At 56.5% G+C, this 22,905-nt stretch overlaps 2 protein-coding genes across 3 annotated transcripts; both read right to left on the bottom strand.

The window, feature by feature from the left end:
- Window positions 1-3,357: 3,357 nt before the first annotated feature.
- LOC100282702 (Homologous-pairing protein 2 homolog) lies at window positions 3,358-5,762 on the bottom strand. Of its 2 annotated transcripts, none has more exons than NM_001155609.2 (6): window positions 5,426-5,762; window positions 5,242-5,267; window positions 4,440-4,707; window positions 4,266-4,336; window positions 3,929-4,117; window positions 3,358-3,716 (listed from the first exon to the last, which is right to left on the bottom strand). In NM_001155609.2, exons 1-6 carry the CDS (start codon window positions 5,451-5,453, stop codon window positions 3,615-3,617), a joined length of 684 nt encoding a protein of 227 aa, NP_001149081.1. In that variant the 5' UTR covers window positions 5,454-5,762; the 3' UTR covers window positions 3,358-3,614. The 2 variants fall into 2 exon arrangements, with proteins under 2 accessions (NP_001149081.1, NP_001401557.1); NM_001414628.1 differs by having other exon boundaries at window positions 4,440-4,662.
- A 14,662-nt stretch (window positions 5,763-20,424) lies between these two features.
- On the bottom strand, window positions 20,425-21,703 carry LOC100273166 (uncharacterized). Its single transcript, NM_001147612.1, has 2 exons — window positions 21,275-21,703; window positions 20,425-20,791 (listed from the first exon to the last, which is right to left on the bottom strand). The coding sequence occupies exons 1-2, from the start codon at window positions 21,662-21,664 to the stop codon at window positions 20,621-20,623; spliced, it is 561 nt and encodes a 186-aa protein (NP_001141084.1). The 5' UTR covers window positions 21,665-21,703; the 3' UTR covers window positions 20,425-20,620.
- Window positions 21,704-22,905: the final 1,202 nt, after the last annotated feature.

Raw genomic sequence — 22,905 nt, 5'->3', positions numbered from 1 at the left:
AGCTGTAGAGCGCACCAAGAACCGCTTTTTATAGGCGAACCCAAGTACCCCTGCACACGACGATAACCAAACTCTCGTTTCTAGCGTATATAGTGGCCATGGCACGGTCAAATGGCCCAGGGACAAGCAAGCGCTTACGCCGTGTGAACTAACGCTACTGAATAGGAGTACATAGTTAGTTAGCTAGCCCCACAGTGACACCGATCGAGCTGCGAGCGAGGAAGCAAGCCATAGCCACCCCCACCCACTGACCAACGAGGACGAGAGAGGACGGGGGTGGGGAGCCACAAGCCTTGGAAAAACTTTCTTGTTGCGTTTATTGCAGTCCGCGTTCTTCAGCAGTTCCCGTTGGTGGGTGACTGGTGAGCGCCCTGACCCTCGCCGCGGACGGGAGGATGGACTGGCCTGGCACAGGATTTAAGGATGTGTTTGGTTACAATGACGAGATAGAATGAGATAGAACGATCTCAAATAAGTTTATTTGATTTAGGTTCAAGAGTTGAGACAGTGTTTTTCTTAATTATCCTTCAAAATTGAAAGGACGAGAGAGAACGTCAGGAGATCGACGTCTGTTCTAGCTGTCCCGCCGCACCATAAAGCAAGCAAACGCAGGTGTGCGGGAGCTAGCTAGACCTAGACCCGTGCGGTGCAAGTGGAACAAACGAGTCTTCAATTCTTCATACAGTAGTGTACTACACCACACTAGCTTGCTTGATCCATGTGCACCTGACTCTGTCCATAACTCCAGATAGGCGGGCCACCTTGACGAGCAGCAAACCTACGCGCCCTCGTCAGTGGTGGCGGACAGGATCATCAATGAATCTGGTTCGGGAGAAAGGAGGCTGGGCAACCTGAAACTGAAATGGACGGAACGGACCAAAGCGCGACATTCTTCAGATTATGCGGCCGATGATGCACCCCCGTGGTGCCACACTAGACACTAGTGCAAGGACGCTGGAAGTAAATTTAGCGACTTGGGGGTATTTTAGCGGCATCCAGATAGCAACCCGAGCCAGGAGATGGTTTGTTTATTTTGTCCATATATTGGAAGTTTTTTTTTCACTGTATGCCTCTAGTTAGATCTTATGGTATATGCTCATATCATAGAGGAGTATGCAATTAATGATGGTAAAAAGAAAAAGAAAATATCGAGAAGAGATTTGATCTGTTGCCAATTGTTTGCGCAATAATGAAAATGAGTCTACTAATGTTATGTTGGTATGCAAGTTATTGCAGTAATTACACGTTTTTTTAGAGAGACGATACATGTTTTGGCAATTCAAATCAAACGATCTGTTTGGACGAGATGGGATTGTTTTATTATATAAGGAAGTAGCCATAATAAAGCAGAGGTATGTGGTTTTTACACAACGTAGAACACACACATGTGTATCCTTGCGCTCGGCCGTCCCTGTGCTAGGCGACCCGAGCGAACCCCAGCCGCCGCCTGAGCACCGGAAGCCCGTGCGGCCCACGATGACAGCAGCGGCGGCCCCTTTCCCTCCTTCCGGTGGATCTGGGCAGGCGCTGCCTCTCGGGAAGATCGTTGTCGTCCGGGGCGGCAAGGTCCAACGGTCGCGGGTCCGACACGCGCACCCTAGGGCTCTGTTCTCCTCGGTGGCTCTACGCATCTCACGGCGGCATCGTGGTGGTGCAGCCAAGAGAGGCCTTGGCAGGGCTTGCCTTCTTCGCCATGGTGGCACGGCGGTATGCTTCGCGTTGAAGCGTTCCGGCGACGTCGAGGTGGTGCTTCGACCCCCCCTATCTCGGTTGCTTAGTGGAGGCAGCGTCAATGAGGAAGGTGCTGGGCACGAGTGGAGACATGCGCCGCGGCGTGGACGTTGCACATTAGTGAGGGCTGCGCTCAGCAATGAGGAGCTCGGCTCGGCTCGCTGCGGCTCGGCTCGTCCATCTGGCGAGCTCGGAAAAGCGGCTCGGTTCGCTCCGCGGCTCGCCGAGCCAACGAGCCTAGTCATAAACGTAAATCTACTCTCTAAATTATAATATAAAATCTTAAAAATATTTAAATAACATATATATCACTAATATAATATAGAAAATAAATTTATTTTTGTATAGTAGTCTCAAATAACATAAATTATTGTCTACTTGATACTAATATTATAAGCTAATTATTATTTTATGTAATAAATTGTTGTTGGGTCAAGCCACGAGCCAGCTCGCGAGCTGCACCGAGCCGAGCCGAGCTGGCTCGCTGTTTTCATGAGCCACAAAAACAGACTCGACTCGGGCTCGTTATGAGCGTCGAGTCGGTCCGAGCCGAGCCGAGCTGCTGCGAACCTGAACCAGCTCGTCGAGCTCGAGCCTTTTCCAGTCCTATTTGTCGGGAAGAGGGCGGCGCGTGTTAGCGACGGTGTCAAGCGTGGGCAGAGTAGATTGCGCTTGGCAGTGGCTGCGCGCGTGCTGTCGATGCGGTGTTGGGCTGTCGATTATGGTTTGCGCGCATGGGAGGTGGCTCAGTGATGGTCCGGGCTAGCCCAGGGAGGTGGAGACGACGACAGAAGAGTGTCGGGCGACAGCTAGCTTCGGTGGCCGCGTGTGCCAGGACCGACGACGACAGCTGACATCGGCTCTTACGAGCGACAATGTGACGAAGTGTGCAATGAAGTGTGTTTTAATGAATATATGAGTCTTTTTTGACTCTATATGGGTTATTTCGTGCATGTCTTAAACGGGTCGTGCTTGAGTCCATCCATGGGCCACGACTTTAACCCGACCCAAATGTACACCTATACTCGTTGGTGAAGAATCAAAGCAGCTTCGTGTGGGATGTGACTATGTGAGGCTTGGTAACGACAGCGCACCGAGGGCTTCCTCTTCCTGTGCCGTGTGCGGTCCGTTTATGAGAGTCGGGGTTGCTCGTCACTTGTATTGAGCTCGACAAGTATAACTCTAGATAGGCTTTATGTATGGTGTGTCCGTTGTTTGGGTTTTTTGTGTACTATGTGTAGGCTTTTGAGCTCGATTTTCCTTAAAACTAGATCAATTCTAATTTTCTTAATTGAAAGAAAGAGCTCATATCATTACGTTAAAAAAAGATATATAAAACTTCAAGGGATAACAATACTTAAATACAAAGGACAAAATTATCAAAACAAGAAGTTTGAGGAAAATATATAGTAATAATGCTAGCATGTTACTCAACAGTTACAAAGCTTGTATTTGACTTAGGGCTTGTTTGTTTTGATTTTTTTTAGACCAGCTTTTCTTAGAATCTAGCTGTGTAGAGAACCTAAATATCTTGGAAATTATATGAAGAGGAAGATAAAAGGGTTTATAGAATTTAGGATCTAGAAAATGATGGATTACTATTATCACAACGACTCGACCGATTGTATGTTTACGTTGATTTTGAACGGTTTTTATCAAAGCGATTCTAACAAAAGCAGGCTGAAAATATGAGCATTTGGTAGTCTGCAGCAGCTTCTGGTGGTCAGAAGCTGAAAAAAAGTTGAAACAAACGGGGCCTCAATGCTGTCAGGGTAAACTAATCTCTACAGAACCTTAAGAACCGGTAGAACCATGAATGCATAGCTGCTGGCATGTAACGGTTGTAGCCTACTTTCAACTTAAGACGCTCTTATGCTACATCATCAGCGGGAAATTTTTCGCCTTTTGTTGAGACTTGCTAGCATGTCAGAGTAAGACTGCACGTTCACATCAACATCTTCGTCGTACTCGATACCAAGTTCTTCCTGCAGTACATATAGTTCATTAGCATCATGTGTTCGTCACAAACAGAAAACAATAGAAAATGAAAATGAAAAGAAACTGTGACAACTTAAAAAACTAGTAGCAGTACAAGTAAATGCTTGATCAAAGCATGTACTACGTCTTAAGTGCAGTCAAAAGCATTTTTTTGGGGGGGGGGGGGGGGGTGGAGGGGGAGGGGAGATGCAGCAAGAACCTTAAATTCCTTCTGATCTTTTGGGCTGTGCTCAGTAATATTATCCCAGAGCTCCTTGAACATCCTCTTCCGCCTTTTCCATTGGCTCACTTTTTCAGCAAAGGAATTCTCAATGATCTTCTTGTCCTCAGGTTTCACCAAGGTAACACCACTCCGCAACTTATTTAGTTTCTCTTCCATTTCTTGGACCTGAAAAATACGGCTCCTGCATTTAAAACTAGCCCAAAGGAACACAGACACATAATAATGTGCAGAAGGGAACATTTCTTTTGATGAGAAGACTGCTTATAATGAAAGCAAATAAGCTTCATAGAAGAGAACATTTTTATGCACATACTTCGCTTTGCAATTCACTCTTCTTTGACGTGATCTCTGTGAGTGTCAAGTTTGACTGCAGACCTCGTACCTCTGTACAAGATTTACATTTAGATGTTTTTGAGATATGATCTTGTTACTGCATTTGGTAGACCACTACCAAGACCATGGTACCAGTTTGAAGTTTGGAACTCACCAGATTCAACCTCACTAATTGCTTTCTTTTGATCCGCAAGTTCTTCCTGTAACTTGGCATTTGTTTTCTTCATCTCCTCAAGTTCCTCACCATTTGGAATGTCAAATTGATCTTGCCGAGCAATGTAAATTTTCTGCTTGCCATACTCCTTGAAGGAAATCTGTCCACTGTCAGCCAATGCATCCAGTGCCTTTTGCACCGCAGTCTTCTTAAGATTAAACTTCTGCAGTGCATCAGCTGCATTCTGTGAATTCAATGGCCTGTTTTGCTGCAGAGCCATGGTAAAGTCAACTATATGGTGCTCAGAACTTAGAAGAACGACTAGAAGCTGAGCAAACAGTGTGGTACTCCATTCCAAAACGTAATATATTTGTTTTGCCACAAGTCAAACTTCTCTACCTTCGACCTAATTTATTGAAAACCATATCCGTATTAACCTCTAGGAAATCAAGCAACTGCAATATCAAGTATATCTCGGTGGATTTTAATGAAATTAATTTGATGATGTAGATATTTGACGATTAATCGGAATGGGACCAGGGTTTTCATATGATACTAATTAACTCCAACTGAACATATAGAAAGAAAAGTAATGACAATGGCCAGTATTCATCAAACAGCGTGTTGCCATCAAGCACAATCAATACACCTAGACTACTACTCCAGTCAGCTTTGTCGCATCCATGCAATCCTAACGGTTCCTGAACAATTCATAAGTACCACACGGAGGGATAACCGAATCCTAATCGCGCAAGCAGAAGAAAGGGTTTAGGGTAGGGTTCAGGGGAGAGAGAGACCGCACCTCATTTACGAAACCCAGGACGATTCCTGCAAAAATGAAAGAAGAAACAACACCGTAAAATCATCAGAAACACTGATCAAGCCCAGCTAAGAATTGAATAAGTAAGTTTTTTTAGCAAAAAAAAAGAATAAGAAGAAAGGGGGGGACCATTTCGGTTTGGAGGGGTACGAGTACGAGTGGATACCTTCAACGCTATCGGATTTAGGCGGCATGCCTCTCCAACAGCCAGCCTCACCGGCGCGGCTTTGCTTGCTGCTGCTCGGCCTTGGCGATTTGGAATTAGGCGAAGTGGAATTTCGATGGGTGGGTGCGGTGCGGAGAGCGCCGGCGCGTAGATGGATTGTCCGGGAAGCCAAAGGGGGCAGTTGTCTTGGCCTTGGCGTGGCCTCTCTGTGTGCAAGCCACTGACAACGCGGGACCCCCATCGTTGGTGACGCGGGAGATTTCCCGCCCAAAACACTACACCTACTAACCACGCGTGGTGTAGTACGCATCGCGGTAGAGGAGGTCTCACAACTATGCAGAAGGTAAAACCGTCTTTTCACATTAAAGTTTCACGTCAAAACTAATGAATATGTGTCGGGGACCATAATTAGGGGTACCCTCAAGACGCCTAATTCTCAGCTGGTAACCTCCATCAGCATAAAGCTGCAAAGGCCTGATGGGCGCGATTAAGTCAGGGATCAGTCCACACGAGTGACTCGATCACGCTTCACCCGAGCCTAGCCTCGGCCGAAGGCAGCCGACCTCGAGAGACTTCCGTCTCGCCCGAGGCCCCCTTTTTATGGCGGACACATCACCGGCTTGCCCAAGGTCTTGGCTTCGCTCAGAAGCAACCTTGACTAAATCACCACACCGACTGACCAAATTGCAGGGGCATTTAACGCAAAGGTGGCCTGACACCTCTATCCTGACACGCGCCCCCGGCAGAGCCGAGGTGACCGCCGTCACTCCACCGCTCCACTGGCCAGTCTGACAGAAGGACAGCGCCACCTGCGCCACTCCGACTGCAGTGCCACTCGACAGAGTGAGTCTGACAGGCAATCAGGCCTTGCCAAGGGCGCCACGGCGAACTCCGCTCCGCCCGACCCCAGGGCTCGGACTCGGGCTAAGACCCGGAAGACGGCGAACTCCGCTCCGCCCGACCCCAGGGCTCGGACTCGGGCTAAGACCCGGAAGACGGCGAACTCCGCTCCGCCCGACCCCAGGGCTCGGACTCGGGCTAAGACCCGGAAGACGGCGAACTCCGCTCCGCCCGACCCCAGGGCTCGGACTCGGGCTAAGACCCGGAAGACGGCGAACTCCGCTCCGCCCGACCCCAGGGCTCGGACTCGGGCTAAGACCCGGAAGACGGCGAACTCCACTCCGCCCGACCCCAGGGCTCGGACTCGGGCTAAGACCCGGAAGACGACGAAACTCCGCCTCGCCCGACCCCAGGGCTCGGACTCCGCCCTGGCCTCGGCCGGACGACTTCCGCCTCGCCCGACCCCCTGGCTCGGGCTCGGCCACGGCAGCAGAAGGCAGACTCAACCTTGGCTTCGGAAGAAACCCCACGTCGCCCTGCCTAGAGCACAGACCGCCACGTCAACAGGAGGCGCCATCATCATCCTACCCCGAATCGACTCGGGTCACGGAGAACAAGACCGGTGTCTCGTCCGGCCAGCTCCGCCAGAGGAGCAATGATGGCGCTCCACAAGCTCTATGACGACGGCGGCCCCCAGCTCTCTTACGGAAGCAGGACAACGTCAGCAGGGACTCGACCGCCCCAACAGCTGTCCCTCCATCAGGCTCCGCCGCACCTCCGATAGCCACGACATCACGCCAGCAGGATGCCCAGATCTCTCCGGCTGCCACATCGGCATGTACCTAGGGCGCTAGCTCTCCCCCCGCTAGACACGTAGCACTCTGCTACATCCCCATTGTACACCTGGATCCTCTCCTTACAACTATAAAAGGAAGGACCAGGGCCTTCTCAGAAGAGGTTGGCCGCGCGGGACCGAGGACGGGACAGGCGCTCTCTTGGGGCCGCTCGCTTCCCTCACCCGCGTGGACGCTTGTAACCCCCCTACTGCAAGCGCACCCGACCTGGGCGCGGGACGAACACGAAGGCCGCGGGACTTCCACCTCTCTCACGCTCGGCTCCGGCCGCCTCGCCTCTCCCCCCTCCGCGCTCGCCCACGCGCTCGACCCATCTGGGCTGGGGCACGCAGCACACTCACTCGTCGGCTTAGGGACCCCCCTGTCTCGAAACGCCGACAGTTGGCGCGCCAGGTAGGGGCCTGCTGCGTGCTGACGAACAGCTCCCCGTCAAGCTCCAGATGGGCAGTCTCCAGCAACCTCTCCGGCCCGGGACGGCGCTTCGTTTCGGGACTCTCGAGTTCATGTCCTTCGACGGCAGCTACGACATGACGCTTCTTCCACCGCCGCGCGACTACGACAATGGCGGCCGACAACCCGCCCGCCGGCGGCGGAATCGACGACGTCTACCCCGCGTGGTGGAAAAGCAACGTTCGGGCTCGCTCCGTTCTTTCCCCCGCCAACGGAGGAGGAAGCGGGGCCGTCAAGGCCAGACGGGAGGCCACGCTTCGCCGGCCGTCGAGCGAATCGACGCCCCCGACGCCCCGACGGAAGGCACGCCGGACATCGACCTCGCGTTCAAGACGGAGGCAAGCGCCGTCCCCCCGCGGCACGATGACCCCGAGCAAGAAGACGACGCCGGCGCGCTCGCGGAAAGCCTGCAGGACGTCGCCCTCGAACCAGAGATGACGGCGCAACCAGTCCCCGATGTGACTACGTCGCTCCTCGTCGACCAAAAGGTAACGACTAACTCCCATCTTGCGTCATTTCGACTCGGCCTCCGCCCGCCAAACGACCTCGATTTGGCGGGCGCTCTCATTGAGGCGAGTGCAACCCCACTGAGGTTCTGTATGCGGTCGCCTTGGGACCGACTGACGGACGTCTCGACCTACGGGCCCTCTGGGTCCGAGGAAGATGACGACCCCAGCATCGGTTGGGATTTCTCCGGACTTGGCAACCCCAGTGCCGTGCGGGACTTCATGGCCGCATGTGACTACTGTCTGTCCGACTGTTCCGATGGAAGCCGCAGCCTTGGCGACGAGAGCTGCGGCCCAAGCCGCGAATGTTTCCACATCGAGCTAGGGAATCCCACCGAAGGCAACCATCTTGGCATGCCGGAGGATGGTGATCTCCCTAGGCCGGTGCCTCGCGCCGACATCCCACGGGAGCTAGCTGTGGTCCCCGCTCCGGCGGGGGGTTACGACCCACAACTCGAGCGAGTCCGCGAGGCGCAGGCCAGGCTCAACGAGGGAACGGGAGCGCTTGAGCCGATCCGTCGGGACGTCGGACAGGCATGGGTGGGCCAACCCCTGGCCGGAGAAATACGTCATCTGCCCCAAGGTCTCCAGCACCGCGTCGCCAACGACGTCAGGATCAGGCCGCCGCCCGCATCCAGCGGGGTCGGTCAGAACCTGGCAACCGCAGCAATGCTCATCCGCGCGATGCCGGAGCCGTCAACCACCGAGGGTCGGCGGATCCAGGGAGAACTCAAGAATCTCCTGGAAGGCGCCGCGGCCCGGCGGGCCGAGAGCACTGCATCCCGAAGGCAAGGATATCCCTCGGAACCTCATGCCGCGACTTCCCGATTCATGCGGGAAGCCTCGGTCTACACCGGGCGCACGCGCAACACCGCGCCTGCGGCCCCGGGCCACCTCGGCAACGAGCACCATCGGCGCGACCGTCGGGCTCACCTCGACGAAAGGGTGCGCCGAGGCTACCACCCCAGGCGTGGGGGACGCTACGACAGCGGGGAGGATCGGAGTCCTTCGCCCGAGCCACCCGGTCCGCAGGCTTTCAGTCGGGCCATCCGACGGGCGCCATTCCCGACCCGGTTCCGACCCCCGACTACTATCACAAAGTACTCGGGGGAAACGAGACCGGAACTGTGGCTCGCGGACTACCGCCTTGCCTGCCAACTGGGTGGAACGGACGACGACAACCTCATCATCCGCAACCTCCCCCTGTTCCTCTCCGACACTGCTCGTGCCTGGTTGGAGCACCTGCCTCCGGGGCAGATTTCCAACTGGGACGACTTGGTCCAAGCCTTCGCTGGCAATTTCCAGGGCACATACGTGCGCCCCGGGAATTCCTGGGACCTTCGAAGCTGCCGGCAACAGCCGGGGGAGTCGCTCCGGGACTACATCCGGCGATTCTCGAAGCAGCGCACCGAGCTGCCCAACATCACCGACTCGGATGTCATCGGCGCGTTCCTCGCCGGCACCACTTGCCGCGACCTGGTGAGCAAGCTGGGTCGCAAAACCCCCACCAGGGCGAGCGAGCTGATGGACATCGCCACCAAGTTCGCCTCCGGCCAGGAGGCGGTCGAGGCTATCTTCCGAAAGGACAAGCAGCCCCAGGGCCGCCCGTCGGAAGAAGCTCCCGAGACGTCTGCTCCGCGCGGCGCCAAGAAGAAAGGCAAGAAGAAGTCGCAATCGAAACGCGACGCCGCAGACGCGGACCTTGTCGCCGCCGCCGAGTATAAGAACCCTCGGAAGCCCCCCGGAGGTGCAAACCTCTTCGACAAGATGCTCAAGGAGCCGTGCCCCTACCATCAGGGGCCCGTCAAGCACACCCTCGAGGAGTGCGTTATGCTTCGGCGTCATTTCCACAGGGCCGGGCCACCCGCCGAGGGTGGCAGGGCCCACGATGACGACAAGAACGAAGAACACCCAGCAGGGGGGTTCCCCGAGGTCCGCGACTGCTTCATGATCTATGGAGGGCATGCGGCGAACACCTCGGCTCGGCACCGCAAGCAAGAGCGCCGGGAGGTCTGCTCGGTGAAGGTGGCGGCGCCAGTCTACCTAGACTGGTCCGACAAGCCCATCACTTTCGACCGAGCCGACCACCCCGACCATGTGCCGAGCCCGGGGAAATACCCGCTCGTCGTCGACCCCGTTGTCGGCGATGTCAGGCTCACCAAGGTCCTGATGGACGGGGGCAGCTGCCTCAACATCATCTACGCCGAGACCCTCAAGCTCCTGCGCGTCGATCCGTCCTCCGTCCGAGCAGGCGCTGCGCCCTTCCACGGGATCATCCCTGGGAAGCGCGTCCAGCCCCTCGGGCGACTCGACCTCCCAGTCTGCTTCGGGACACCCTCCAACTTCCGAAGGGAGACCCTGACGTTCGAAGTGGTCGGGTTCCGAGGAACCTACCACGCCGTGTTAGGGAGGCCATGCTACGCGAAGTTCATGGCCGTCCCCAACTACACCTACCTGAAGCTCAAGATGCCGGGCCCCAACGGGGTCATCACCGTCGGCCCCACGTACAAACACGCGTTCGAATGCGACGTGGAGTGCGTGGAGTACGCCGAGGCCCTCGCCGAGTCCGAGGCCCTCATCGCCGACCTAGAGAACCTCTCCAAGGAGGTCCCAGACGTGAAGCGCCATGCCGGCAACTTCGAGCCAGCGGAGACGGTCAAGGCCGTCCCCCTCGACCCCAGTGGCGACACCACCAAGCAGATCCGGATCGGTTCCGGGCTCGACCCCAAATAGGAAGCAGTGCTCGTCGACTTTCTCCGCGCAAACGCCGACGTCTTTGCGTGGAGTCCCTCGGACATGCCCGGCATACCGAGGGATGTCGCCGAGCACTCGCTGGATATTCGGGCCGGAGCCCGACCCGTCAGGCAGCCTCTGCGCCGATTCGACGAGGAGAAGCGCAGAGCGATTGGCGAAGAGATCCACAAGCTAATGGCGGCAGGGTTCATCAAAGAGGTATTCCATCCCGAATGGCTTGCCAACCCTGTGCTTGTGAGGAAGAAAGGGGGGAAATGACGGATGTGTGTAGACTACACTGGTCTCAACAAAGCATGTCCGAAGGTTCCCTACCCTCTGCCTCGCATCGACCAAATCGTGGATTCCACTGCTGGGTGCGAAACCCTGTCCTTCCTCGATGCCTACTCGGGGTATCACCAGATCCGGATGAAAGAGTCCGACCAGCTCGCGACTTCTTTCATCACGCCGTTCGGCATGTACTGCTACGTCACCATGCCGTTCGGCCTGAGGAATGCAGGCGCGACGTACCAGCGGTGCATGAACCGTGTGTTCGGCGAACACATCGGTCGCACAGTCGAGGCCTACGTCGATGACATCGTAGTCAAGACACGGAAGGCTCCCAACCTCCTCTCCGACCTTGAAGTGACATTCCGGTGTCTCAAGGCGAAAGGAGTCAAGCTTAATCCTGAGAAGTGTGTCTTCGGGGTGCCCCGAGGCATGCTCCTAGGGTTCATCGTCTCTGAGCGAGGCATCGAGGCCAACCCGGAGAAGATCGCGACCATCACCAGCATGGGGCCCATCAAGGACTTAAAAGGGGTACAGAGGGTCATGGGATGCCTCGCGGCCCTGAGCCGCTTCATCTCACGCCTCGGCGAAAGAGGTCTGCCTCTGTACCGCCTCTTAAGGAAGGCCGAATGTTTCGCTTGGACCCCAGAGGCCGAGGAAGCCCTCGACAACCTGAAGGCACTCCTTACAAAGGCGCCGGTCTTGGTGCCGCCGGCGGACGGAGAAACCCTCTTGGTCTACGTCGCCGCGACCACTCAGGTGGTTAGCGCCGCGATTGTGGTCAAAAGGCAGGAGGAAGGGCATACATTGCCCGTTCAGAGGCCGGTTTACTTCATCAGTGAAGTGCTGTCCGAGACTAAGATCCGCTACCCACAAGTTCAAAAGCTGCTGTACGCTGTGATCCTGACAAGGCGGAAGCTACGACACTACTTCGAGTCCCATCCGGTGACTGTGGTGTCATCCTTCCCCCTGGGGGAGATCATCCAGTGCCGAGAGGCCTCGGGCAGAATCGCAAAGTGGGCGGTGGAGATCATGGGCGAAACGATCTCGTTCGCCCCTCGGAAGGCCATCAAGTCCCAAGTGTTGGCGGATTTCATGGCCGAATGGGTCGATACCCAACTACCAACGACTCCGATCCAACCGGAGCTCTGGACCATGTTTTTCGACGGGTCGCTGATGAAGACGGGGGCCGGTGCGGGCCTGCTCTTCATCTCACCCCTCGGAAAGCACTTGCGCTACGTGCTGCGCCTCCACTTCCCGGCGTCCAACAATGTGGCCGAGTACGAAGCTCTGGTCAACGGATTGCGGATCGCCATCGAGCTAGGGGTCAGACGCCTCGACGCCCGCGGTGATTCGCAGCTCGTCATCGACCAAGTCATGAAGAACTCCCACTGCCGCGACCCGAAGATGGAGGCCTACTGCGACGAGGTTCGGCGCCTGGAAGACAAGTTCCTCGGGCTCGAGCTCAACCACGTCGCTCGGCGCTACAACGAAACCGCAGACGAGCTGGCGAAGATAGCCTTGGGGCGAACGACAGTCCCCCCGGACGTCTTCTCCCGGGACCTGCATCAACCCTCCGTCAAGCTCGACGACGCGCCCGAGCCCGAGGTACCCTCGGCTCAGCCCGAGATCCCCTCGGCTCAGCCCGAGGTACCCTCGGCCCCCGAGGGCGGGGCATTGAACGTCGAGGAAGGGCAGAGCGGGGCCACGCCAGACCAAGATTGGCAGGCCCCGTACCTGCAATATCTCCACCGAGGAGAGCTACCCCTCGACCAAGCCGAGGCTCGGCGGGTAGCGCGACGCGCCAAGTCATTCGTCTTGCTGGGCGACAAAGAGGAGCTCTACCATCGCAGCCCCTCGGGCATCCTCCAGCGATGCATCTCCATCGCCGAAGGTCGGGAACTGCTGCAAGAAGTACACTCGGGGGCTTGCGGCCACCACGCAGCACCCCGAGCCCTTGTTGGAAATGCTTTCCGGCAAGGCTTCTACTGGCCAACGGCGGTGGCTGACGCCACTAGAATTGTCCGCACCTGCGAAGGGTGCCAATTCTATGCGAAGCGGACACACCTACCCGCTCAGGCTCTGCAGACAATACCCATCACCTGGCCCTTCGCTGTATGGGGTCTGGACCTCGTCGGTCCCTTGCAGAAGGCGCCCGGGGGCTACACGCACCTGCTGGTCGCCATCGACAAATTCTCCAAGTGGATCGAGGTCCGACCCCTGAACAGCATCAGGTCCGAGCAGGCGGTGGCATTCTTCACCAACATCATCCATCGCTTCGGGGTCCCGAACTCCATCATCACCGACAACGGCACCCAGTTCACCGGCAAAAAATTCTTGGATTTTTGCGAAGATCACCATATCCGGGTGGACTGGGCCGCCGTGGCTCATCCCATGTCGAATGGGCAGGTAGAGCGTGCCAACGGCATGATTCTACAAGGGCTCAAGCCTCGGATCTACAACGACCTCAACAAGTTCGGCAGGCGATGGATGAAGGAACTCCCCTCGGTGGTCTGGAGCCTAAGGACGACGCCGAGTCGTGCCACGGGCTTCACGCCGTTTTTCCTGGTCTACGGGGCTGAAGCTGTCTTGCCCACTGACCTGGAATACGGCTCCCCGAGGGCGAGGGCCTACAACGAACAAAGCAACCAAGCTAGCCGAGAGGAATCGCTGGACCAGCTGGAGGAAGCTCGGGACAAGGCCTTGCTACACTCGGCGCGGTACCAACAGTCCCTGCGACGTTACCACGCCCGAGGGGTCCGGTCCCGAGAACTCCAGGTGGGCGACCTGGTGCTTCGGCTGCGACAAGACGCCCGAGGGAGGCACAAACTCACGCCCCCCTGGGAAGGGCCATTCGTCATCGCCAAAGTTCTGAAGCCCGGAACATACAAGCTGGCCAACAATCAAGGCGAGATCTACGGCAACGCTTGGAACATCAAACAGCTACGTCGCTTCTACCCTTAAGATGTTTTCAAGTTGTTCATATACCTCGCACCTACGCAAAGTTTAGTTGTCAAGGAAGGGTCGGCCTAGCCTCGGCAAGGCCCGACCCTCCCTCGGGGGCTAAAAGGGGGGAGACCCCCTCTGCGTCGAATTTTTTCCTCGAAAAAGGACCTCTTTTTAGCAGAAAAAGGACCTCTTTTTAGCAGGATTTCTTCCGTGCTTCTTGACTACTTTGGAAAGCGGATCCTGGAAACGACGAGGTACACGTAAGCAGCCAAGGCTGACCGAGCCGAGGGACTCCTACGCCTCCGGGATACGGATACCTCACTCGTCCCCTTCTGCGATAAGTAACTTGCGCTCGGATAAAGCGACTCTGTGGACCGAACGAGTCATCACGTTCGGAAGCTCTCCCGCCGAAGCAGTCCTTCAAGCTTTCTCGACTAAATCGGGGACAAGGCCTCATGGACGGGTGAAAGTACGCGTAAGCGGCAAGGCCGACCGAGCCGAGGGATTCCCACGCCTCTGGGATACGGATACCTCACTCGTCCCTTCCGCGAAAAGCAACTCTCACACAAACATCCCTGTTACCGACAGAGTCCAGATGCTCGAAGCAGGAGGAAAAAGACGCAGCTTCGCAAAGCGCGGCGAGGGCGTGTTCTTCTGGCCTCGGCGGCCGCAGAAAGCGCACGCTACAAGATGATCTGATCCTGCAGGCTCGGGTCTTCACGCCGAAGGGAGCCGTAGCACCCTCGGCATCGACGACGTCTACAGCAAAGCCCGACCCAGCCTCGGGCGGCGCCGAGGTCCAGGGGCTCCTCCAGGAATCCGGCCCGAGCAGGCGGCTCAACCGGTTACCCCTGAGGCCTCGGGCAACCGGCTTCCAAGGGCGCTAGCCCGATCCGAGGCCTCGACTGACCGACTTGGGCGTCGGCTCCGCTGACGGGCAATACGGCTAGGCTCCGGCCAACCAGGTTCCCCATTCTCGAGTCAACTCCGCCTCTGTTCATACTGATGTCGCTACCCCCAGCCTCGATCCACCAAAGGGCGGCCGAGGGGTCTCTTCAACTAAGCTAGAGGAGCCTCACATAACAAGGCCGAACGGGCCGAGGGATTCCTACGCCTCCGGGATACGGATACCTCACCCGTCACCTTGACATGGGGCAACTCATGCTTGGTGAAGCGGTTCAGACAATCAAACAGGCGAGACTTAGTGCTCGAAAATGAGAAAAAAAACACGGCTCCGTGCCAAAATTACATACACGTTCAGGCCTCGACAGCCACAATGAACGAACTCACTGGCATTCGAAGTGCCATTGCAAACGAGACTCCGGTTCCGTCCCCGAGGGTACAAGCGACCTCGGGCCTGCGGGGCAACGACCTCTGCAGCGGCAGCCATGGCCCCAGGTGAACGCAGTCACCGGAAGGCTTTTGTTCGCGGTCCCACTCAAGGGATGCGAACAAGCCATCAAAGCCAAAGAGCGGGCCGCCCCCAAGCGCCCCGGTAGATCTTCGCTGCCGTCCTCGCCCCGAATGCGAGGGGGAAGACGGAATGTTGCATCCTAGCTGGACAGCAACAGTTCGCCTTCCCCGGCATGACTGGAGGACGACTCCGTCGCGACGCGGGAGGATGGTTGCCACCACCAGAAGCTGGAAGAGGAGGTGGTTCGCCGACCCGCACGCGAGGCAGAGCCCCGGCTCGCCTCGGCCCCCGCCCCAGCGAGGGTGACGAACACACCCGACGCTGAGGGCGGGATCACAGCCTGGTCTGTCTCTCCCCATCCAGGAGCTGGAGGTCACCGTCTTGGGTGGCCACCGGCGGAAGGGAGCAACCAGGCTGCCTGATGAAAATCCTTGAAGCCGAACGATGGCTGAGAGGTACCAACTCCCATGGAGTTGCGTTCCTCCAACGAGGAGGCGGAAAGGCGGCGGATATCCCCCATCCGGGGGCTTGGAAGACGGGAAGACCCGACGCTTAAGGGAGGAAGAAGACATGGTTGCCTTACGAAAGGAGCCTCCCTCCTTTTAAAGGCAACTCCCCCTACGTGCGCCCCCAGGCGCCGCGGGCCGAGTCTTCTCCAACACGCTCCAAGGCCCTCCCCTGCGACTCGGGGGCTGGGTCCCGCATGTCATGCAAGCCGGCTCAGGGCAGAAGAAGCCAAACCGCCGCGCATGGTGCGCACGACCGTCCGGCGGTTACAGGCGACCCCCCATTTTCGCCCAGACCAACGGGCAGAAGGGGCGGGCAGCCATGCAGGCGGCACGCAACCGCGCCAGATGGACGCGCTTCTCCGACTCCTGACACGCCAGCCTGGAACCCAGGCCCACGCGTCGAGCAACCGGCGCGCCAGTTGCTGCATGCAAGCAACCGCACCGCCACTTGTGCCACCATCGTGCCTCTTCGGTTGCGAAGCCTATGCCACGACTCGAGGCGACCCAACAGCGCCAGACTGGCGCGTCGGTCAAAGCGACCGAAAGTGGGCCGGCAGTAATAGCGGTGGCAGGCGGGCGGGCGCAGCGGTCACGTCGTCAGCCAGGCTCACGTCCCATCCTGAGACAACAAGAGAGCCTCCTCTCACGGCGTGAAGACGGTGCACCCGTGACCCGTTCCTCGAACGGATCACCCGCGCGCAACGGCCGCCCCGCCAACCACTCGCCCCGTCGCATTAACTCCGCGGCGGGACACGCGGCGCCTCTGGTAGGAGGAGCGCGCGACGCTTCACCTTCGCCGTAATAACCGCTTCAGAAAAGGTACGCCACGTCGTCCGATTTCGTATCCTTTTCCGTTTTCCTCTTTCTCTATCTCTTGCAACAGGGACCGGGGAAGGGGGATACCCCAAAAGGGATCCTTCTCCGCGAAGGAATCGGGCTCCGAGCCCCCCATTACTGATCAGGGGTTCGAAGGCTGGCCCCCCAAGGGTTCAACAGCCGCCTCAGATCGCGTGGGCCCGACACCCACTACTGGTCAGGGGTTCGAAGGCCAGCCCCCCGAAGGGCTCCATGGCCGCCTCAGGCTACTCGGGCTCCGCGCCCATTACTGATCAGGGGTTCGAAGGCTGGCCCCCGAAGGGTTCATAGTCGCCTCAGACACCGAGCGAGGGATGACCAGGGGTACGTTCGATACATAACCAAGGCTCGGGCTGCGCTCCCGAGGTACCCTAGGACATTTCCGAGACCAGCGGGAACGATCTTGTAACGGAATCCCATCGGAGGGAGGCATCGAGCCCTCGGACCCCGTCGCCAGGGGACCGGGTCCGGTAAATCACCCGCAGGTACTTTTGGGCGTGCCTCTGGGCCCCTAGCCGACCCCCAACGAACGGGGCACGGACGTCCACTCGGATTACCCGCTTGCAGCTCACCGGAGACACCATGTTCGGTGCCCATCGAGGGTAACATGGCGCACTCCCCCCCTCCTCCTTGCGGAAAGGCGACGTAGGGGCGTATGTAAAAAGCCGAGTCTGTCCCTGATCGTCCTCTCGCCCTGTGCAGAGGCTCGGGGGCTGCTCTCGCAAAAACCGGCTCCGGCCAAATCGTTGACAGCGTCAACATACCAGCCCGAGAGCTTGGGCCCCGACCGTGCACCCGGGCTACGGCCAGTTCGCATGAGGGAACGACCAGACCAGCCGAAGCGTAAAGCGAAGCATTAAGACCTCGAAGGAGTGTAACCACTCCTCCGAGGCCTCGGGGGCTACACCCGGCGGGTGCGCTCGCGCGCACCCACCGGAACGAAATGCAACCGAGAAAGGCTGGTCCCCTTGCAAAAAAGTGTGACGAAAGCCTCCAAGCGAGTGCTAACACTCCCTTCGAGGCTCGGGGGCTACTGTCGGGGACCATAATTAGGGGTACCCTCAAGACGCCTAATTCTCAGCTGGTAACCCCCATCAGCATAAAGCTGCAAAGGCCTGATGGGCGCGATTAAGTCAGGGATCAGTCCACACGAGTGACTCGATCACGCTTCACCCGAGCCTAGCCTCGGCCGAAGGCAGCCGACCTCGAGAGACTTCCGTCTCGCCCGAGGCCCCCTTTTTATGGCGGACACATCACCGGCTTGCCCAAGGTCTTGGCTTCGCTCAGAAGCAACCTTGACTAAATCACCACACCGACTGACCAAATTGCAGGGGCATTTAACGCAAAGGTGGCCTGACACCTCTATCCTGACACGCGCCCCCGGCAGAGCCGAGGTGACCGCCGTCACTCCACCGCTCCACTGGCCAGTCTGACAGAAGGACAGCGCCACCTGCGCCACTCCGACTGCAGTGCCACTCGACAGAGTGAGTCTGACAGGCAATCAGGCCTTGCCAAGGGTGCCACGGCGAACTCCGCTCCGCCCGACCCCAGGGCTCGGACTCGGGCTAAGACCCGGAAGACGGCGAACTCCGCTCCGCCCGACCCCAGGGCTCGGACTCGGGCTAAGACCCGGAAGACGGCGAACTCCGCTCCGCCCGACCCCAGGGCTCGGACTCGGGCTAAGACCCGGAAGACGGCGAACTCCGCTCCGGCCGACCCGAGGGCTCGGACTCGGGCTAAGACCCGGAAGACGGCGAACTCCACTCCGCCCGACCCCAGGGCTCGGACTCGGGCTAAGACCCGGAAGACGACGAAACTCCGCCTCGCCCGACCCCAGGGCTCGGACTCCGCCCGGCCGGACGACTTCCGCCTCGCCCGACCCCCTGGCTCGGGCTCGGCCACGGCAGCAGAAGGCAGACTCAACCTTGGCTTCGGAAGAAACCCCACGTCGCCCTGCCTAGAGCACAGACCGCCACGTCAACAGGAGGCGCCATCATCATCCTACCCCGAATCGACTCGGGTCACGGAGAACAAGACCGGCGTCTCGTCCGGCCAGCTCCGCCAGAGGAGCAATGATGGCGCTCCACAAGCTCTATGACGACGGCGGCCCCCAGCTCTCTTACGGAAGCAGGACAACGTCAGCAGGGACTCGACCGCCCCAACAGCTGTCCCTCCATCAGGCTCCGCCGCACCTCCGATAGCCACGACATCACGCCAGCAGGATGCCCAGATCTCTCCGGCTGCCACATCGGCATGTACCTAGGGCGCTAGCTCTCCCCCCGCTAGACACGTAGCACTCTGCTACATCCCCATTGTACACCTGGATCCTCTCCTTACAACTATAAAAGGAAGGACCAGGGCCTTCTCAGAAGAGGTTGGCCGCGCGGGACCGAGGACGGGACAGGCGCTCTCTTGGGGCCGCTCGCTTCCCTCACCCGCGTGGACGCTTGTAACCCCCCTACTGCAAGCGCACCCGACCTGGGCGCGAGACGAACACGAAGGCCGCGGGACTTCCACCTCTCTCACGCTCGGCTCCGGCCGCCTCACCTCTCCCCCCTCCGCGCTCGCCCACGCGCTCGACCCATCTGGGCTGGGGCACGCAGCACACTCACTCGTCGGCTTAGGGACCCCCTGTCTCGAAACGCCGACAATATGTCATATAGAAAACCAAATTTACATTAAATATCAAATAGGAAAATTTATATCTTAAAGGCCAAGAAAGAAATTAAAAGTTTTACCAATGTCAAGCAAGGAATTGTCTCAAACTGATAATGTATTGTCAAGTAAGAAATTGTCTCAATCTAATAATGTATTGACTCCATGAAACGAGGGCTCGCTGAACAGCAAAATGATTCGGTGGAGTTCCGACTCTTCCGTTCGCAGTATGCAAATAAAGCAAACCAACCAGCAGCCATGCCCAACCTTAGAGCAACTCCAAGAGATTAGCTAAAAATACTAGCCAAATTTACTGATTTAGCTACTCTTTAAAATAGATTTTAGACGAAAAATATAGGCTAATCCAACAGACTCGGTAAACCTACGGACTGAATAGAGAATGAAGCAGGCTATCTAAAATTGGAGAGCGAAGATGGAGAAATAGAGAGTCACTAAATTTGAAGAGTCGTTTACATAGTCTATTGGATACAATTTTCTTTTAATATTAGCTAAATTTACCTTTACAAAACCATATACCTAGTCTCTTGGAGTTGCTCCTAGGTCCTCAATGCATTTCGAGGGCTAGTTGGGAGATATATAAAACCGGAAAGGATCGGAGAGTATAAAATCGTCTCCTTATTCAATTTTGAAATTGAATAAGGATGAGATTTTAGCCTCATCAATCCTCTCCGATCTTTAGACTCTCAAACTAATGCTGAGCGAGTGGGGTTACCCTAGAACTAAAAAAAAAGTAAAAACCGAATCTGAGAAGCCACATGTTCATTAATTATGGATTGTGCCGGTACATGATGTATTTGTGAAATTTTATTTGAGTTACACACTTTCCAGGATGAATACAAAATACAGGAAAAGACAGTAATGCTTGCTCTGATGCTCTGTTTCTTTCCCCCATCCCCCACTTTTTTGGAATAACACAGTTGAATCCCATCACCACCAGGCACTAGCCATCCATCTATATTTGATTCTAAGGGAAAATCCAGTACAAAATAATTATACCAGCCAATTTTCGTAGCATCAGATTTTAACCAAACCTTTTATATCTATACAGCAAACGCGAAGCCCTCCCTATAGGCTAAAGCTTGAATAGAGAGACGAGTTTTCTCCCCCGTGCCTCCTTGCTAGTCCTACTCAAGAGCTGGTGCTACCTCAGTCGGGTTGCCTTCGAACACATCAGCGCTCGATGATTCCGACTCCTCAGGGAACTCCTGTGATTGGGATTCCTTGTAAGCAGGCGTGTCTCTGAAATCCGTTGCCCCGTCGTTGTAGGTGGCCACAGCGACGCCACAAGCAATGAGCTGCACAAGTAGGCGACATTATTCGGGAAGTGAGAACTCGCAGAAAGGTGTGAATGAATAGTAGTCGAGGAGCTGTGTCGGTAAATAGTTCGTTTCTTTTCTTTCTTTTTTTTTGGAAATCGCTGTCAGTTTCCATGACAATCAAGTTCAGGCTTCAGCAAGGATGTATCATGTATTGCTGCTGCTAATTACCCAAAATCAAGGATTGTTTCGTTGAATGCACTGAACAAAGAAAATATTGATTAGTTCTAGTTAAGCAGTACTACACGAAAAAAACAACTTCATGCGTTTTCGGTAACACATTCTTAGAATCATTGGTTCATGGTGTCTGATTAGAGTTTCTATATGCAGGGCAGCTCTACATAGAGATAATGCTTCGACTTCTGAACACCCGGACTCTGGTGCAGGGATAGCACTGCGTCGAGGACACACAGCAACTGCGCACAAGCGAGAAATAAGGGAGGGGAAGATGCATGTACTCACGCCGAAGACGACGCCGAACGCCCACATGTACTGCACGAAGAAGCCGAGGGCCTCCCACTGAGGCCCCTCCCAGAAGTCGGGCTTCTCCGGGTTCGGCAGCTCCGGCATGGGCTCCGTCGACACCTCGAACCCCAGCGGCTCCCCTTCCCACTCCGCCGCCGTCCCCGCCTCCGCCGCGTCCTCGTCCACGTCGGGCGCCGCGACCCCGCCGCGGCGCTTCTTGCCTCCGCGCTCCTCGAGGCGCCGCTGCGTGCGGGACGAGACCCCGCCGCGGCGCGCGAGGGCCACGTGCAGGGCGGCGCGACCGCCTGCAGGGATGAGAGCAAGCGGGGCGACGCGGCGGCGGATGGCTGCAGCGCCGAACGGCGTGGGGGAGGCGAGGAGAGCCATGCGGCTGAGGCTGCGGGGCAGCGCGGCACTGTGATTGTGGGATGGGCGGTCACGTGGAGAAGATGCAGCGGGCCGGGGAGTTAGCCTGTGGTGTCTCGACAAGTCGACATGGAGGACGGGAGGACGGGGAGAGATGAGATAAGATTTTTTTGGGTGCAAAGTTGGTTTTCTCTCTCTTGCATTTCCAGTTTCCTGAAGACAGAATGAGTTGATTTCTTGTGTTTTTCTTTGAGGAAAGGGCATCTTAGACATCTCTTTCTTGTCAAGGCTTTGAGTTACATGCAGGAACGGAGCCCAAAAACTTGAAGCGAATTACCTAAACCGTGGTAAGACTTCAAACTCCACTCTGCATATACTGTAATGTACATTGTAAAACAGTACTTTGTATGGTTCTTTATACAACATAACATCACTAGATAAATATAATACTCTTCGTTCTCGAATGTTTATCGTCCGCTAGTTCACTTTTGAACCAAAACACCATAAATAAAAAACGAAGAGAGTACTTTAAAGTAGTCTTATATTGAAACATCGATAAACGATGAAAAACATAAAATTCATGATAAAAAATGTATGATGCAATTTTGGGATTTATCTAGTATACCGTGTAAATGGGCGTCTCCCCCGCGCGCCTGCCCATCCCCGCGAGGTACGCGAGCCGTGTCCACTCTTCCTCTGACCCGACGTCGTCACATCAAGCCTAATCCCAGCCCTCGTCCTCGTCGCCCCGCTGCGGCGTCCTCCCTGCTCGAGATCCCTCGCGTTCCTCTTCATGGCGCCCAACGCACACGCCGCAACACCCTAAGTCAAGAGGTGCATCGGAGAAGATGTGGCCACGCTCGGGCAACGCAGAGGTGCAAGAAGGGAAGGCTCCGACACGACACCTTACTTCGTTGCGCCCGCAAGCGCTCCCACCGCCCGGAACGAGGAGATCCCTCGGCGATGCGGCGCCACTAGGTTCTTGTGGTGTATCCTGGAGAGCAAGGCCACCTCGTTTGAGAACTACTTCTTCCCCTGGTTCAAATTGTTGCTAGGCACCTTCACAGCAATCTTTTTCCATCACTCAGCTTCCCGTAGTACACTATCCCGAACCCCCCTGAACCGATCCTGCATGCGAACTTGTTGGTCGCCGACCACAGCTACACCACACGACTGTGAGGTCGCGAAGGTGAGGTCCAATTTCCCGGCGTAATTCCCAAGATTTTAATTTTGTAGCAGTCAATCAAGAGTTCTCGAGTTCT

Source organism: Zea mays, chromosome 5 (assembly GCF_902167145.1).
Source record: "Zea mays cultivar B73 chromosome 5, Zm-B73-REFERENCE-NAM-5.0, whole genome shotgun sequence".
NCBI lineage: Eukaryota > Viridiplantae > Streptophyta > Magnoliopsida > Poales > Poaceae > Zea > Zea mays.
The sequence above is the reverse complement of the archived record's forward strand: the minus strand, read 5'-3'. Positions and strand labels throughout refer to the sequence as shown.

What these genes read in the sequence shown, in the direction of transcription:
- LOC100282702 (NM_001155609.2), bottom strand. Translation starts at nt 5,453, where the DNA reads ATGCCGCCTAAATCCGATAGCGTTGAAG. An exon ending in TCCTGGGTTTCGTAAATGAG is followed by an intron (nt 4,708 to 5,241) that starts GTGCGGTCTCTC and finishes ATGGCTCTGCAG; the next exon opens with CAAAACAGGCCATTGAATTC. An exon ending in AATTAGTGAGGTTGAATCTG is followed by an intron (nt 4,337 to 4,439) that starts GTGAGTTCCAAA and finishes AATCTTGTACAG; the next exon opens with AGGTACGAGGTCTGCAGTCA.
- LOC100273166 (NM_001147612.1), bottom strand. Translation starts at nt 21,664, where the DNA reads ATGGCTCTCCTCGCCTCCCCCACGCCGTTCGGCGCTGCAGCCATCCGC. An exon ending in CGTTCGGCGTCGTCTTCGGC is followed by an intron (nt 20,792 to 21,274) that starts GTGAGTACATGC and finishes CTACTTGTGCAG; the next exon opens with CTCATTGCTTGTGGCGTCGC.